At 44.7% G+C, this 18,494-nt stretch overlaps 1 protein-coding gene across 1 annotated transcript in view; it reads right to left on the bottom strand.

The window, feature by feature from the left end:
* The window catches only part of LOC126482337 (serine/arginine repetitive matrix protein 1-like), a 477,373-nt gene that overhangs the window by 45,975 nt on the left and 412,904 nt on the right, over positions 1-18,494 (bottom strand). Inside the window, exon 3 of the mRNA XM_050106408.1 lies at positions 6,616-6,938. Within this exon, the coding sequence (XP_049962365.1) occupies positions 6,616-6,938 (323 nt within the window). The remainder of the gene's footprint in view (positions 1-6,615; positions 6,939-18,494) is intronic.

Raw genomic sequence — 18,494 nt, 5'->3', positions numbered from 1 at the left:
TGCCTTGCTGGCCTTCAACATCATGAAGATAGTTCTCACAGAATCGTGATGTGAGCATTGTTATGTTGAAAAATGGCATCACAGTACTGTTGTATGAGATGTAAAACATGGAGAAGAAGGATGCTGGTGATGTCAGAGTTCCCTCGAACACAACCCGCTGTGAGCTGAAGTCATACCCAACTGCTCTCCACACCACGATGCCAGGTGGAAAACGGCTGTGCCCCTTCCAAATTCTGGAAGTATGGGACCCGTCAGCACGTCTCCTCCGTACTCGTCGACGATGGTCATCCAGGGTCGTGCAGAACCACGACTCATCTGAACACAATGTGACGCCATTCATCACCAGTCCACGCTCTCCAGTCACAGTACCACTTCAACCGCAGCCGTTTGCGTTGTTGTGTCATCTGCTGCCTACGCATGGCACAGTAATTCACTGGTCTGGCTGCTACTGATCTCCGACCAGATGGCAAAAAATGTAGCAGGGAGTCCATTAATGTTTCTCATATGGCAGAGACAGATGGGAAGGGGTTACGATGAGCCTGGTGCACAACACGGTGATCCTCCGTTGTGATGGTCAGACGAGGTCGACTGGAACCTTGCCGACGAGAATGCCCGCCCTTACGTTCCCATGCGATCCAACGTTGGGCCACAGTCGCACACGAGTACCCCACAAATTTGGATATTGCACAATTCGACCAGCCGGCGAAACTGGGACCCACAATGAGGACCCATTAAAAATGTCAGCTGCTGATAACGTCTCGTCTCAGTACGCGGCATTCCATGTCCTTCACAGTCATCTGACGCTGGCCGTTATCAGGCCTGGTAACGACAGTAAACTCTAACAGCAATAATGCTGTTCTACTTGTCACAGACAACTGCAACTCTAATCATTTATATACTCGCTGGTGGCGTAAACATTTACGAAGTTAACGTTGACATCTGTCCATGTATTCTCGGTGCTTCACATTTTCTGTCAGGCTGTGTATTTGTCAAAAGCAATTGTTAAAATGTGTGATGTGTGTGATATCTTATGGGACTTAACTGCTAAGGTCATCAGTCCGTAAGCTTACACACTATTTAACCTAAATTATCCGAAGGACAAACATACACACCCATGCCCGAGGGAGGACTCAAACCTCCGCCGGGACCAGCCGCACTGTCCATGACTGCAGCGCAACAGACCGCTCGGCTAATCCCGCGCGGCCAAAAGCAATTTTTTTATCAGATTTCGTCAGGGTTGTGAGTAATTACGGAGTGAGGAGTCATACAAGGAGATTACATATAACCAAAACTATTCTCAACAGCTCTAAAAGCAGTTTTCAGATCCCCAAACTAGAAAAGAAGGTGTATATATATGAATGGAACGTACACCTGGACCACTTTCGTTTTGCTGCTAACGTGCAGAAGAACGAAATAGAGCAAGTTTGAATGTGGGCACAAAAATCAGTTGTTGTGAGACTAGAGTATAAGTGACTAGTAGAGATGAAAGCGATATAAATTAAAAATGAAGTCATAGAATAAATTGACTATTATTGTATCTAGAGCAGCAAAATAAATAAGCAGAGAAGTAATGATGACACTGGATGCTTTTGATTACTTTCTTATGGCTCGTGTTCACAACTGTGTAGAACTTTTTTTAAAGACATTTTCGGCACTGACTGTAGATTGCAATTTCCGCCTTGATGCCATTATCAGGTGGTCCGCTGCAGATGACTGTGCTTCAGAACACGTCAAACTTAATAAAAATGCACCGACATGTACACAAGTCCTGGCTCTCTTATCCTTAGCTATTTGATCTTATACGATGAAACTGCAGCATTGTTACCAGATTCAGATACGATGATGACGTGTGCCTCGGAAAGTTGTCAAACTTAGACGTAGCCGCGCGGTCCAGGGCGCCTTGTCACGGTCCGTGCCGCTCCTCATGTCGGAGGTTCGAGTGCTCCCTCGGGCCTGGGTGTGTGTGTCATCGATAGCGTAACTTAGTTTAAGTTAGATTAAGTAGTGTGTAGGCTTAGGACCCGATGACCTCAGCAGTTTGGTCCCATAAGACCTTACCACAAATATCCTTTGACATGTGATGAAGCACATTCGTTTGTAGCACACCACTTGATAATGCCTCTAAGGCCGAAATTGCATTTGTGAAAATCGTTTCTACAGACAGTGGCGAAAATAATGTCATTAAAAAAAGAGTGCTTTTGTTAAATTTAATTGCGTTGTGGAGAGTCAGCCCCCTCTCATATTTCTATCTTAGTCTGAGTAATTCGATCTTCCTCTCTAATTGCATGCGGTGAAAAGTCGCTATTCCTTCACACGCGGACTTCCCACGCAGCGTCTCTCGTCACCCGGGTGGTCCGGTGACAGGCGGGCTCTGCCGATCTTGAAAGGGTTAAGCCGACGGGTGTGAGGGAGTCGAGTGAATGCTTTCCAGACGCCGACATTGTCAAAAGACACGCCCGCAGAGGCCTGAAGGAGCGGCTGGGCTAGAGATTCCGTTACTTCGCAGAAACTTAGCGAAAATGCTTTATGGCGGGCTACCAGCGAGGCGTGGGAATGACTTGCGTTCCCAGGCAGTTCCCGCGTTTTCTGCAAAATCATAACTGTGATTGGCTTGCTCAGGGCATAGCTCCATGACGTAGCAAAATTGGCGCAGAAATTGGCGCCAAGAATCTCCATTGGTGGAATGGTAGTGCTTCGGCAATAGAGTGGAATTTTCCTCCGGTTTTCGAGTTTCTGATTGGAACGTTTAACCACAGCCACTGCGTGGGGGCGGGAATGTTCTGTGTTCGGTTTGTACGGGTGCTCTTGTGGGAGTCAGCTCTCGCCTTTTGGTCGGAGTAGGTTACAAGACTGAGCTCTCGCTGCTCTGGACAGCCTGCCTTCCGTTGGCTGTCTAATATACTTTTATTTGATTGTAACTGTTTAACGAAGTTGCTGAAGTTTCGACTTCAACGTAACTTTCCGAATACAGTTGGCAATTGAGCGTTCTGTGGACAAGCGGCCTATGTTCTCTGTCTTGGGCAGTTTTGGCTATAGTTGACTGTATCAGAGTTACTGTGTGACTTTGCTTGTTAAAATCAATCACTGTACCGTTAGTGATTGTGTGGCGAGCCTCCTTCATCTCCCTCAGAGGCGCATTTGTGGTGATAGGAAGTCTTTAGTCTGGAACAACCAGACCAGGACAATTTGTTTCGGGCTATACTCGCGACATTATCATCACCACGACGGGACGTCGAAGCAACCAGCCATCGCTTCCGGTACGCCAGATCGTGTCCTTGCAGTTAAGAAGACAGCTTGGTAATGTATGTCCGCAGCACCAGCAGATTAGGGAATTTGCACTGTGATAATCAGAGCTCAGCAGAGCGCGCCTGTTCGTCTTTTTCTAACTTTGTTCTGTCTTGGGTGTTCATTGTCTGAGTTCTCACTACTGTAGCAGCAATTAATGTTGGGTTGGTTGTGTGTTTCTCTTAAGATTTGAGTTGCAAGGGATTGGCTCCACGTATCACTTCGTCATAAATGTCACAATCTAGTTTATGGACAACTTCACCTTCACAGCATTTATTTGAGTATCCAATTTGATCCATTTTGATGTATTGTAAATGTTTCATGTTTTTTGTTGATGATTTTGAGTTTAGTCATAATAAATCAAATTGTTATTTTGGACAGAACTTTCATTCTGTTAATCGGTAGAACAACCCTTTCATTTCTCACTACGTTACTGAAACTTTCCTGTATTTAATTGATGTCTATCAAATTAAATTATTGCAGGTGCCAAACTCTTTTCTACTCCACTTGCAGGGTCGATTACAGTCAGTTCACGTTTCTTCTTAATCCATGTGCAACAGCAAAAGTAGGAGTTAGAAAAGCGGGGGCTTAGAGCATCATTTCCATATGAAGATTCGAGAAGAATTTAGTGTTAAATACACTGCTAGCCCCGGCACCTCGCAAGGTTTACAGTGGACATTACTAATTATGACTCATGAGAGTCAGACTTGAACTTTCAATGGGAAAACCATTACAAAAATTAGGGTTGCCGATAAACACATGCTGAGAATTACTAAAACTGGCAGGAAAACATGTAAATGGATCAGAGAACAAAACGACTGCAGTGAAAATGAAAGTTAGGATGGCAGGGCGTGCAGCAGGAAGGAATGAAGGAGGAAAGGAAGAATGGGAGAAAGAAGGAAAGAATGGAAGAAATAAGGAAAGAATGGAAGAAATAAGGAAAGAATGGAAGAAATAAGGAAAGAATGGAAGAAATAAGGAAAGAATGGAAGAAATAAGGAAAGAATGGAAGAAATAAGGAAAGAATGGAACAAAAAAGAAAAGAATGGAACAAAAAAGAAAAGAATAGAACAAAAAAGGAAAGAATAGAACAAAAAAGGAAAGAATGGAAGAAAAAAGAAAATAATGGAACAAGAAGGAAAGAATGGAAGAAAAAGGAAAGAATGGAAGAAAAAGGAAAGAATGGAGGAAAGAATGGAAGAATGGAGGAAAGAATGGAGGAAAGAAGAAAAGAATGGAAGAAAGACGAAAAGAATGGAAGAAAGACGAAAAGAACAGAAAAAAGACGAAAAGAACAGAAAAAAGAAGGAAAGAACAGAAGAAAGAAGGAAAGAATGGAAGAAAGAAGGAAAGAATGGAAGAAAGAAGGAAAAAATGGAAGAAGGAAGGAAAGAATGGAAGAAGGAACGAATGGAAGAAGGACGGAAAGAATGGAAGGAAGAAGGAAAGAATGGAAGAAAAAAGAAAAGAATGGAACAAGAAGGAAAGAATGCAAGAAAAAAGGAATGAATGGAAGAAAAAAGGAAAGAATGGAGGAAAGAAGAAAAGAATGGAAGAAAGACAAAAAGAACAGAACAAAGAAGGAAAGAATGGAAGAAAGAGGGAAAGAATGGGAGAAAGAGGGAAAGAATGGGAGAAAGGAGGAAAGAATCGAATAAAGAAGGAAAGAATGGAAGAAAGAAGGAAAGAATTGAACAAAAAAGAAAAGAATGGAACAATAAAGGAAAGAATGGAAGAAAAAAGGAAAGAATGGAAGAAAAAAGGAAAGTATGGAAGAAAAAAGGAAAGAATGTAAGAAAAAAGGAAAGAATGGAAGAAAGAAATAAAGAATGGAGGAAAGAAGAAAAGAATGGAAGAAAGACGAACAGAACAGAAGAAAGAAGGAAAGAATGGAAGAAAGAAGGAAAGAATGGGAGAAAGAAGGAAAGAATGGGAGAAAGAAGGAAAGAATGGGAGAAAGAAGGAAAGAATGGGAGAAAGAAGGAAAGAATGGGAGAAAGAAGGAAAGAATGGGAGAAAGAAGGAAAGAATGGGAGAAAGAAGGAAAGAATCGAAGAAAGAAGGAAAGAATGGAACAAAAAATAAAAGAATGGAACAAAAAAGAAAAGAATGGAAGAAAAAAGAAAAGAATGGAAGAAAGAAAGAAACAATGGAGGAAAGAAGAAAAGAATGGAAGAAAGACGAAAAGAACAGAAGAAAGAAGGAAAGAACAGAAGAAAGAAGGAAAGAACAGAAGAAAGATGGAAAGAACAGAAGAAAGAAGGAAAGAACAGAAGAAAGAAGGAAACAATGGAGGTAAGAAGAAAAGAACAGAAGAAAGAAAGAAAGAACGGAAGAAAGAAGGAAAGAATGGAAGAAAGAAGGAAGATTGGAAGAAAAAAAGGAAAGAATGGAAGAAAGAAGGAAACTAAGGAGGAAAGAAGAAAAGAACGGAAGAAAGAAGAAAAGAACGGAAGAAAGAGGAAAAGAACAGAAGAAAGAAGGAAAAAACGGAAGAAAGAAGGAAAGAATGGAAGAAGGAAGGAAAGAATGGAAGAAGGAAGGAAAGAATGGAAGAAGGAAGGAAAGAATGGAAGAAGGAAGGAAAGAATGGAAGAAGGAAGGAAAGAATGGAAGAAGGAAGGAAAGATTGGAAGAAAAAAGGAAAGAATGGAACAAAAAAGGAAAGAATGGAACAAAAAAGGAAAGAATGGAACAAAAAAGGAAAGAATGGAAGAAAGAAGGAAAGAACAGAAGAAAGAAGGAAAGAACGGAAGAAAGAAGGAAAGAACGGAAGAAAGAAGGAAAGAATGGAAGAAAGAAGGAAAGAACAGAAGATAGAAGGAAAGAACGGAAGATAGAAGGAAAGAACGGAAGATAGAAGGAAAGAATGGAAGAAAGAAGGAAAGAATGGAGGAAAGAAGAAAAGAACAGAAGAAAGACGAAAAGAATGGAAGAAAGAAGGAAAGAACGGAAGAAAGAAGGAAAGAATGGAAGAAAGAAGGAAAGAATGGAAGAAAGAAGGAAAGAATGGAAGAAGGAAGGAAAGAATGGAGAAGGAAGGAAAGAATGGAGAAGGAAGGAATGGAAGAAGGAAGGAAAGAAAGAAAAGAAAGAAAAGAATGGAAGAATGGATGAATGTTTGTATTGACCGATTGACGCTGGATGGATGGATATTTTAATCGATTGATGCTGGACGGATATATTAAATGAAGAATGCTGGATGGATAGATGGATGATATGGTTGAATGATGATGGATCGATTGGATGACGGATCCTATAAAAATGGTGACCCTCATTATGTCTTGTAGATACAGAATATCTACAAATGATAGGACTTTTGAGACGTACTTGTTGATGGGTTCCAGCGGGTAGCTGCGGTCCCAGCCGGGAGCGGCGGGCGCCGAGTTGTTCGGCTTGCGGCGCTCGTCGAACATCTGGCGCACGCGGCCGCCGCCAACGGCGCCGTTATTGTTGTTGATGCCGTTGCTGAGGCTGGTGCGTACGCTGTTGTTGTTGGTGGTGGTGAGTGTGCTGAAGGCGGCGGTGCTGAGGCTGGAGCTGAGCGAGGTGGAGCGCGTGACGACGCGGTCGAGGGCGCGCTGCTGCTGGCTCTCGTACAGCTGCAGCAGCTTCTGCTCCTTCTCCTGCAGCTGCCGCTGCTGGATGCGAGCCTGCGAACACAGGGCAGCCGTCGTACAGCGTAATAAGAATCCTCACAAACACACCACGGCTCTAAGCGTTTTATATTTCTTACATTTAAGTGGGATTAGTTGCCGACGACGAGAGAACCAAATATATGATCATCTCACACCGACATGATTTCCCTACCACTATCAATACACATGGACACAGTTTTAACAAAATGTCAGTTTGGTTTCCAGAAGGGTTTTTCAACGGAAAGTGCTATACAGGAAACATTCCTCACACACAAATAAAGAAAAGATGTTATGTGGACATGTGTCCGGAAACGCTTAATTTCCATGTTAGAGCTCATTTTAGTTTCGTCAGTATTTACTGCACTTCCTCGATTCACCGCCAGTTGGCCCAATTGAAGGAAGGTAATGTTGACTTCGGTGCTTGTGTTGACATGCGACTCATTGCTCTACAGTACTAGCATCAAGAACATCAGTACGTAGCATCAAGAGGTTAGTGTTTATCACGAACGTGGTTTTGCAGTCAGTGCAATTTTTACAAATGCGGAGTTGGCAGATGCCCATTTGATGTACGGATTAGCTTGGGCCAATAGCCGTGGTGCGGTGCGTTTGTATCGAGACAGATTTCCAGAACGAAGGTGTCCCGACAGGAAGACGTTCGAACCAATAGATCGTCGTCTTAGGGAGCACGGAACATTCCAGCCTATGACTCGCGACTGGGGAAGACCTAGAACGACGAGGACACCTGCAATGGACGAGGCAATTCTTCGTGCAGTTGACGATAACCCAAATGTAAGCGTCAGAGAAGTTGCTGCTGTACAAGGTAAAGTTGACCACGTCACTGTATGGAGAGTGCTACGGGTGAACCAGTTGTTTCCGTACCATGTACAGCGTGTGCAGGCACCATCAGCAGCTGATTGGCCTCCACGGGTACACTTCTGCGAATGGTTCATCCAACAATGTGTCAATCCTCATTTCAGTGCAAATGTTCTCTTTACGGATGAGGCTTCATTCCAACGTGATCAAATTGTAAATTTTCACAATCAACATGTGTGGGCTGACGAGAATCCGCACGCAATCTGCATCTACATCTAAATCTACATGATTACTCTGCAATTCACATTTAAGTGCTTGGCAGAGGGTTCATCGAACCAAAATCATACTGTCTCTCTACCATTCCACTCCCGAACAAATGGCTCAAATGGCTCTGAGCACTATGCGACTTAACTTCTGAGGTCATCAGTCGCCTAGAACTTAGAACTAATTAAACCTAACTAACCTAAGGACATCACACACATCCATGCCCGAGGCAGGATTCGAACCTGCGACCGTAGCGGTCGCTCGGCTCCAGACTGTACCACCCAGAACCGCACGGTCACTCCGGCCGGCCACTCCCGAACAGCGCGCGGGAAAAACGAACACCTAAACCTTTCTGTTAGAGCTCTGATTTCTCGTATTTTATTTTGATGATCATTCCTACCTATGCAGGTTGGGCTCAACAAAATATTTTCGCATTCGGAAGAGAAAGTTAGTGACTGAAATTTCGTAAATAGATCTCGCCGCGACGAAAAACGTCTTTGCTTTAATGACTTCCATCCCAACTCGCGTATCATATCTGCCACACTCTCTCCCCTATTACGTGATAATACAAAACGAGCTGCCCTTTTCTGCACCCTTTCGATGTCCTCCGTCAATCCCACCTGGTAAGGATCCCACACCGCGCAGCAATATTCTAACAAAGGACGAACGAGTGTAGCGTAAGCTGTCTCTTTAGTGGACTTGTTGCATCTTCTAAGTGTCCTGCCAATGAAACGCAACCTTTGGCTCGCCTTCCCCACAATATTATCTATGTGGTCTTTCCAACTGAAGTTGTTCGTTATTTTAACACCCAGGTACTTAGTTGAATTGACAGCCTTGAGAATTGTACTATTTATCTAGTAATCGAATTCCAACGGATTTCTTTTGGAACTCATGTGGATCACCTTAGACTTTTCGTTATTTAGCGTCAACTGCCACCTGCCACACCATACAGCAATCTTTTCTAACTCGCTTTGCAACTGATACTGGTCTTCGGATGACCCTACTAGACGGTAAATTACAGCATCATCTGCGAACAACCTAAGAGAACTGCTCAGATTGTCACCCAGGTCATTTATATGGATCAGGAACAGCAGAGGTCCCAGAACGCTTCCCTGGGGAGCACCTGATATCACTTCAGTTGTGCAGTCACGTCATCAACACAGATTTTCTGTGAACGTTTGGGCAGGCATTGTTGGTGATGTCTTGATTGGGCCCCATGTTCTTCCACCTACGCTCAATGGAGCACGTTATCATGATTTCATATGGGATACTCTACCTGTGCTGCTAGAACATGTGCCTTCACAAGTACGACACAACATGTGGTTCATGCACGATGGAGCTCCTGCACATTTCAGTCGAAGTGTTCGTACGCTTCTCAACAACAGATTCGGCGACCGATGTATTGGTAGAGGCGGACCAATTCCATGGCCTCCACGCTCTCCTGACCTGAACCCTCTTGACTTTCATTTATGGGGGCATTTGAAAGCTCTTGTCTACGCAACCCCGGTACCAAATGTAGGGACTCTTCGTGCTCGTATTGTGGCGGCTGTGATACAATACGCCATTCTCCAGGGCTGCATCAGCGCATCAGGGATTCCATGCGACGGGGGGTGGATGCATGTATCCTCGCTAACGGAGGACATTTTGAACATTTCCTGTAACAAAGTGTTTGAAGTCACGCTGGTACGTTCTGTTGCTGTGTGTTTCTATTCCATGATTAATGTGATTTGAAGAGAAGTAATAAAATGAGATCTAACATGGAAAGTAAGCGTTTCCGGACACATGTCCACATAACAAATTTTCTTTCTTTGTCTGTGAGGAATGTTTCCTGAAAGTTTGGCCGTACCTTTTTGTAACACCCTGTATATACTTTCACTAATGAAATATTAAATGCTCTCAGTAACCGGAAGTCACCCGTTGGGATTTTTTTGTGATCTATCAATGGCTTTTGATTGTGTAAATCATGGAATACTTCTAGATAACCTCAAGTACTGTGGTATGAATGGGACAGTGCTCAAATGGTTTAAATCATACCTAACTGGAAGAGTGCAGAAAGTTGAAATAAACAGTTCACATAATATGCAAAAAACTGGTGATTTCTCAAACTGGGGAACAATCAAGAATGGGGAGCCGCAAGGTTCGGTCTTGGGTCCTCTGCTGTTCTTAATATACACTCCTGGAAATTGAAATAAGAACACCGTGAATTCATTGTCCCAGGAAGGGGAAACTTTATTGACACATTCCTGGGGTCAGACACATCACATGATCACACTGACAGAACCACAGGCACATAGACACAGGCAACAGAGCATGCACAATGTCGGCACTAGTACAGTGTATATCCACCTTTCGCAGCAATGCAGGCTGCTATTCTCCCATGGAGACGATCGTAGAGATGCTGGATGTAGTCCTGTGGAACGGCTTGCCATGCCATTTCCACCTGGCGCCTCAGTTGGACCAGCGTTCGTGCTGGACGTGCAGACCGCGTGAGACAACGCTTCATCCAGTCCCAAACATGCTCAATGGGGGACAGATCCGGAGATCTTGCTGGCCAGGGTAGTTGACTTACACCTTCTAGAGCACGTTGGGTGGCACGAGATACATGCGGACGTGCATTGTCCTGTTGGAACAGCAAGTTCCCTTGCCGTTCTAGGAATGGTAGAACGATGGGTTCGATGACGGTTTGGATGTACCGTGCACTATTCAGTGTCCCCTCGACGATCACCAGTGGTGTACGGCCAGTGTAGGAGATCACTCCCCACACCATGATGCCGGGTGTTGGCCCTGTGTGCCTCGGTCGTATGCAGTCCTGATTGTGGCGCTCACCTGCACGGCGCCAAACACGCATACGACCATCATTGGCACCAAGGCAGAAGCGACTCTCATCGCTGAAGACGACACGTCTCCATTCGTCCCTCCATTCACGCCTGTCGCGACACCACTGGAGGCGGGCTGCACGATGTTGGGGCGTGAGCGGAAGACGGCCTAACGGTGTGCGCGACCGTAGCCCAGCTTCATGGAGACGGTTGCGAATGGTCCTCGCCGATACCCCAGGAGCAACAGTGTCCCTAATTTGCTGGGAAGTGGCGGTGCGGTCCCCTACGGCACTGCGTAGGATCCTACGGTCTTGGCGTGCATCCGTGCGTCGCTGCGGTCCGGTCCCAGGTCGACGGGCACGTGCACCTTCCGCCGACCACTGGCGACAACATCGATGTACTGTGGAGACCTCACGCCCCACGTGTTGAGCAATTCGGCGGTACGTCCACCCGGCCTCCCGCATGCCCACTATACGCCCTCGCTCAAAGTCCGTCAACTGCACATACGGTTCACGTCCACGCTGTCGCGGCATGCTACCAGTGTTAAAGACTGCGATGGAGCTCCGTATGCCACGGCAAACTGGCTGACACTGACGGCGGCGGTGCACAAATGCTGCGCAGCTAGCGCCATTCGACGGCCAACACCGCGGTTCCTGGTGTGTCCGCTGTGCCGTGCGTGTGATCATTGCTTGTACAGCCCTCTCGCAGTATCCGGAGCAAGTATGGTGGGTCTGACACACCGGTGTCAATGTGTTCTTTTTTCCATTTCCAGGAGTGTATATTAATGACTTGCCATTCTATATTCACGAAGATGCAAAGCTGGTACTTTGCCGATGATACAAGTATAGCTATCACACCCAACAGACAAGAATTAACTGGTGAAATTGTGAAGGATGTTTTTCAGAAAATCAAGTGGTTCTCCGCAAATTGGCTCTCATTAAACTTTGACAAAATACAGTACGTACAGTTCCACACAGTATTGGAATGACACCATTAATAAATATAGACTTCGATCAGAAATCGGTAGCTAAGGTAGAGTATTCAAAATTTCTAGGTGTATGCATTGATGAGGGGTTGAACTGGAAAAAACACACTGAGGATCTGCTGAAACGTTTGAGGTCAGCTACTTATGCTATTAGGGTTCTTGCAAATTTTGGTGATATACATCTGAGGAAATTAGCTTACCACGCCTATTTTCATTCTCTGCTTTCGTATGGCATTATATTCTGGGGTAACTCATCATTCAGTAAAAGAGTAGTCATTGCCCAAAAGCGTCTAATCAGAGTAATTGCTGGAGCTCATCCAAGTCATCCTGCAGACACTTATTTAAAGAGCTAGGGATATTCACTGTAGCCTCACAATATATATATTCACTTATGACATTTGTTATTAAAAATCCGAAAGGATTCAAAAGTAATAGCAGTTATATGGCTACAACACCAGGAGAAAGGATTGTCTTCACTACTCAAGGCTAAATCTAACTTTGGCTCAGAAGGGGGTATATTATGCTGTCACAAAAGTCTTTGATCACTTACCCAATAGCATCAAAAGTCTGACAGATAGCCATATAACATTTAAAAGGAAATTAAAAGAATTACTTAATGGCAACTCCTTCTAGTCATTAGATGAATTGTTGGATATAGTAAGTGGGTAATTTCCCCAACCCCCACGAAAAAAAATAATTAATAAAACTAAGTGTCATGTAATATTTTGTGAAATGTAATATCTTGTATAGACACCTATTATTAACCTGACACGTTCCACATCATTACGAAGTGTCGTATTCATGATCTATGGAACAAGTACTAATCTAATCTGATCTAACGAGTAGAGAAATTTAAGTACCTGGGATCGATTCTTTCTAATAAAAGCGAGGTTGAGAAAGAGATTCAACAGAGACTAATTAATGCCAATCATCCCTTCTTTAGTCTCAATAACTTATTCATGTCACGCTTGGTCTCACAAAACAGCAAGATCGAACCTTACATGGCACTGGTAAAACCGGTTCTGTTATACGGCTGCGAGACATGTGTGACTTCACAAACAATTTAAGAGCGCATTTGCGCATTTGAAATGAAAGTGCTCAGGAAGATCTATGGGCCTACATTCAACAGAGAAAATGGAAAATGGGAAAGGAGGCAAAAAAAGGACTTGTACCAACGCTTTGGGAAATCTGGCGTTTGTACGGCCATCATAGGACGACGACTCCAGTGGTTGGGACATGTCTTTATGAGCTGGAAAATCTATCTCCAACAGAGTGTTCAATCCCAGCTGATTGGAAGACGCCCAAGAGGTCGTCGAAGGACTAGGTGGAAAGACAGGGTGATGAGGACGTTGCAGAAAGCAGAACCAACAGCATCCCTGGAAGATGCAATGGACAGAAGAAAGTGGAACAACATCTGCCGGAAATACCTGCAACTGTGATCAGGACAATGCTCCTTCCTGTGTCACTGATTGTGTTATTGATCTTTGTATAGTGTGTTATTCTGGTTTGTAATATTTCTTTTGCTTTCTGTCATGGGCCTTTATGGCCTGTTATGTGCAATAAATGACGATGATTACATTTAACTTTTAAGTACCCCAATAACTGGCTGGAAATGCAGGCATTTCATTAGCTCTCACTAATAGAACTCTTCAGGAAGGTACACATATAAAATACAGTGTCAGCCAGAAGAGTTATTTCATCCTCTAGACCAGGCACGGACAACCTTGGTGACCTGAGGCCTGATTCACAAACTTACTTAAGCTTGCTGACCACCTGATCACGATGCGACAGGAACACTCTTAGCGATAAAGTCAAAACTGTAGCGTCTGTGGCTTTAATGTTGATGGGGTAGCGCACTGATATGAATGGCAATCCTTTCCTAATTCACGTCAACAAACGATCGCAACCAATTCCGGGCCAGACGCAGCCCGCGAGCTTCAGAGGTGGCGGTCCAGATTGCTGTACACATCGGTACCTCTAAAACCCAGTAGCACGTCGAGACACTGTTGGTCCAGATTGTCCCACTCCTCAACGGCGATTCGGCGTAGATCCTTCAGAGTGGTTGCTGGGACACTTCGTCCATAAACAGCCCTTTTCAATCTATCCTAGTCATGTTCGATAGGGTTCATGTCTGCAGAACACGCTCGCCACTCTAGTCGAGCGATGTCGTTATCCTGAAGAAAGTCATTCACAAGATGTGCACCATGGGAGCGCGAATTGTCGTACATGAAGACGAATGCCTCGCCAATATGCTGCAGATATGGTTGCACTATCGGTCGGAGGATGGCATTCACGTATCGTACAGTTGGTATGGCGCCTTCCATGACCACCAGCGGCGTACGTCGGCCCCACATAATGCCACCCCAAAACAGCAGGGAACCTCCACCTTGCTGCAGTCGCTGGACTGCGTGTCTAAGGCGTTCAACCTGACCAGGTTGCCTCCAAACACGTCTCCGACGACTGTCTGGATGTATGCTAATGCGACATTCATCGGTGAAGAGAGCGTGATGCCAATCGTGAGTGGTCCATTCGGCATGTTGTTGGGCCCATCCTGTGGCTGCACGAAAAGCATTATTCAATATGGTGACGTTGCTGTCAGGGTTCCTCCGAGCCATAAACCGTAGGTAACAGTCATCCATTGCAGTAGTAACCCTTAGCCGGCATGAGCGAGGCATGTCATCGACAGTTCCTCTCTCTCTGTGTCTCCTCCATGTCCTAACAACATCGCTTTGGTTCTCTCCGAGACGCCTGGACACTTCCCTTGTTATGAGCCCTTCCTGGCACAAAGTAAAAATGTGGGCGCGATCGAACCGCGATATTGGCCGTCTAGGCATGGTTGAGCTATAGACAACATGAGCCGTGTACCTCCTTTCTGGTGGAATGACTGGAACTGATCGGCTGTCTTACCTCTTCTGTCTTATAGGCGCTGCTAGTGTATGGTTGTTTACATCTTTTGGCGGATTTAGTGACATCTCTGAACAGTCAAAGGGACTGTGTCTGTGATACAATATCCACAGTCAACGTCTGTCTTCAGGAGTTCTGGGAACCGGGATGATATAAAACTTTTTTCTGATTGTCAATTTAAGTCTGATTGTCAATTTAAGTCTGACGATGGCACTATAAGCTGAAAACCGATAACGAAATAAATTGATACTGTAGAACATCCACAATTTTGTGATTTTCATTTCTGAATATGAAGTAGTAGCGACGAAAGTATCAGTCTCTTCATTAGGAACTCTATCTACCCAAATAATTTTCAGCATTTTTCTGTAGCACCCCATTTCGCAAGCTCCTTATCTGTATTATACTGTTCATCGTTCACGTTTCATTTCCATGTAAGGCTACACAGCAAACACATACTTTCAGACAAGGCTTCCTAACACTAAAATTTATACAAGTTAATCCTCTATAGAAAGTACAACACCCTATCACTCTTAATAAGTAAGCGTAATATGTAAGCATAACATACACAATATAGTCAGAAAAAATAGCGCTTTACGAGGAGCATTCAAGTTCTAAGGCCTCCGATTTTTTTCCTAATTAACTACTCACCCGAAATCGATGAAACTGGCGTTACTTCTCGACGTAATCGCCCTGCAGACGTACACATTTTTCACAACGCTGACGCCATGATTCCATGGCAACGGCGAAGGCTTCTTTAGGAGTCTGTTTTGACCACTGGAAAATCGCTGAGGCAATAGCAGCACGGCTGGTGAATGTGCGGCCACAGAGAGTGTCTTTCATTGTTGGAAAAAGCCAAAAGTCACTAGGAGCCAGGTCAGCTGAGTAGGGAGCATGAGGAATCACTTCAAAGTTGTTATCACGAAGAAACTGTTGCGTAACGTTAGCTCGATGTGCGGGTGCGTTGTCTTGGTGAAACAGCACATGCGCAGCCCTTCCCGGACGTTTTTGTTGCAGTGCAGGAAGGAATTTGTTCTTCAAAACATTTTCGTAGGATGCAACTGTTACCGTAATGCCCTTTGGAACGCAATGGGTAAGGATTACGCCCTCGCTGTCCCAGAACATGGACACCATCATTTTTTCAGCACTGGCGGTTACCCGAAATTTTTTTGGTGGCTGTGAATCTGTGTGCTTCCATTGAGCTGACTGGCGCTTTGTTTCTGGATTGAAAAAATGGCATCCACGTCTCATCCATTGTCACAACTGACGAAAAGAAAGTCCCATTCATGCTGTCGTTGCGTGTCGACATTGCTTGGCAACATGCCACATGGGAAGCCATGTGGTCGTCCGTCAGCATTCGTGGCACCCACCTGGATGACACTTTTCGCATTTTCAGGACGTCATGCAGGATTGTGTGCACAGAACCCGCAGAAATGCCAACTCTGGAGGCGATCTGTTCAACAGTCATTCGGCGATCCCCCAAAACAATTCTCTCCACTTTCTCGATCATGTCGTCAGACCGGCTTGTGCGAGCCCGAGGTTGTTTCGGTTTGTTGTCACACGATGTTCTGCCTTCATTAAACTGTCGCACCCACAAACGCACTTTCGACACATCCATAACTCCATCACCACATGTCTCCTTCAACTGTCGACGAATTTCAATTGGTTTCACACCACGCAAATTCAGAAAACGAATGTTTGCACGCTGTTCAAGTGAGGAAAACGTCGTCATTTTAAGTATTTAAAACAGTTCTCATTCTCGCCGCTGGCGGTAAAATTCCAAATGCCGTACGGTGCTGCCATCTCTGGGACGTATTGACAATGAACGCGGCCTCATTTTAAAACAATGCGCATGTTTCTATCTCTTTCCAGTCCGGAGAAAAAAAATCGGAGGCCTTAGAACTTGAATGCACCTCGTACTGCTTTCGAGGTGTATGAACAGTAGGCCGTTTATTTTTTCCTTTATCGTATGCTGCACAAAAGATGTCCTCGCCTTCCGAATTTATTAGGGGTGGTGGTTCCACTGAAAGTCCTGCCCCCCCCCCCCCCCCGCCCCACCACCACCACCCCAGCAAACTTACCTAGCAAGGTGGTGCAGTGGTTAGCACACTGGACGACGACGATTCGAACCCGCGTCCGCTCATCCAGATTTAGATTTTCCGTGTTTTCGCTAAACAGCTCCAGCAAATGCCGGGATGGCTCCTTTCAAAAGACGCAGCCGATTTCCTTCCCCATCCTCGACACAATCCGAGCTTGTACTCCGTGTCTAATGAGTTCCATGTCGACGGGACAGTAAACCCAGTCTTCCTTCCTTCATTTTCCCAAGAAACTTTCGCCACAACTAGAAACCGCCGATACGTTGGGTGTAACAAATTAAAATTCTCGAAGTAGTTTTACAGTTACATTATTTTCTATTCTTATTTACGTCCGTTTCTTTGCTCCTAGTTTCGGGTAGAAGCTCCATTCTGAACAACCCCATAAAATACAGAACAGTTTGAGCATAAAGACACAAAGTTTGGTAAATTATAACAGCGTTATAGGCTATTCATTTATGTAAAATACAAAAGAAATGTTCAAGAGTGGGATTAGAATTTAGGGTGAAAGGATATCAGTGGTAAGATTCGGTGATGACGTTACTATCCTCAATGAAAGTGAAGAAAAATTACGGGATCCACTGAATGATATGAATCGTATAATGAGTATAGAGTACGGACTAAAATTAAAGAAAGACGAAAGTAGTGAGAAGCAGCAAAATGAGAACAGCGAGAAACTGAGCATCAGAACTGGAGATTGCAAAGTGGACTAAGTAAAGAAATTCCGCTAACTAGACGGCAAAATAACCCATGAAGGACGGAACAAGGAGGACATAAAACGCAGACAAGCACAAACAAAAAGGGGCATTCCTGATCAAAAGAAGTCTGCTCATACGAAACATAGGTCTTAATCTGAGGGAGAAATTTCTGAGAATGTACGTTCGGAGTACAGCGTTGTATGGTAGTGAAACAAGGAGTGCGGGAAAACCGGAACAGAAGAGAATCGAAGCCTTCGAGATGTTATGCTACAGAAGAATACTGAAAATTAGGCGTACTGATAAGGTAACGAATGAGGAGATCCTCCGGAGAATCAGTGAGGAAAGGACATATGGAAGACGCTAACAAGAAGAAGAGACAGGATGGGAGGACATCGGGTAAGACATTACGGCCGGAGTGGCCGAGTGGTTCTAGGCGCTACAGTCTGGAACCGAACGACCGCTACGGTCGCAGGTTCGAATCCTGCCTCGGGATGGATGTGTGTGATGTCCTTAGGTTAGTTAGGTTTAAGTAGTTCTACGTTCTAGGGGATGATGACCTTAGCAGTTAAGTCCCATAGTACTCAGAGCCATTTGAACCAAGACATTACGAAATAACTTCCATGGTAGTAGAGGGTGCAGTAGAGGGAATATACCGTAGAGGAAGACAGAGATTGGAATGCATCCAGCAAATAATTGAGGACGTAGGTTGCAAGTGTTACTCTGAGACGAAGAGGTTGGCACCAGAGAGGAATTCGTCGCGGGCCGCATTTGTTCAAATGGTTCAAATGGCTCTGAGCACTATGGGACTTAACTTCCGAGGTCATCAGTCCCCTAGAACTTAGAACTACTTAAACCTAACTAACCTAAGGACGACACACACATCCATGCCCGAGGCAGGATTTGAACCTGCGACCGTAGCGGTCGCGCGGCTCCAGACTGTAGCGCCTAGAACCGCTCGGCCACGCAGGTTGGCCCGCATTTGTTGTTCAGAGCAGAAATGC

This window comes from Schistocerca serialis, chromosome 5 (assembly GCF_023864345.2).
Source record: "Schistocerca serialis cubense isolate TAMUIC-IGC-003099 chromosome 5, iqSchSeri2.2, whole genome shotgun sequence".
Lineage (NCBI taxonomy): Eukaryota > Metazoa > Arthropoda > Insecta > Orthoptera > Acrididae > Schistocerca > Schistocerca serialis.
Note: the sequence above shows the minus strand (reverse complement) of the source record. Positions and strands in the feature narration are given on the sequence as shown.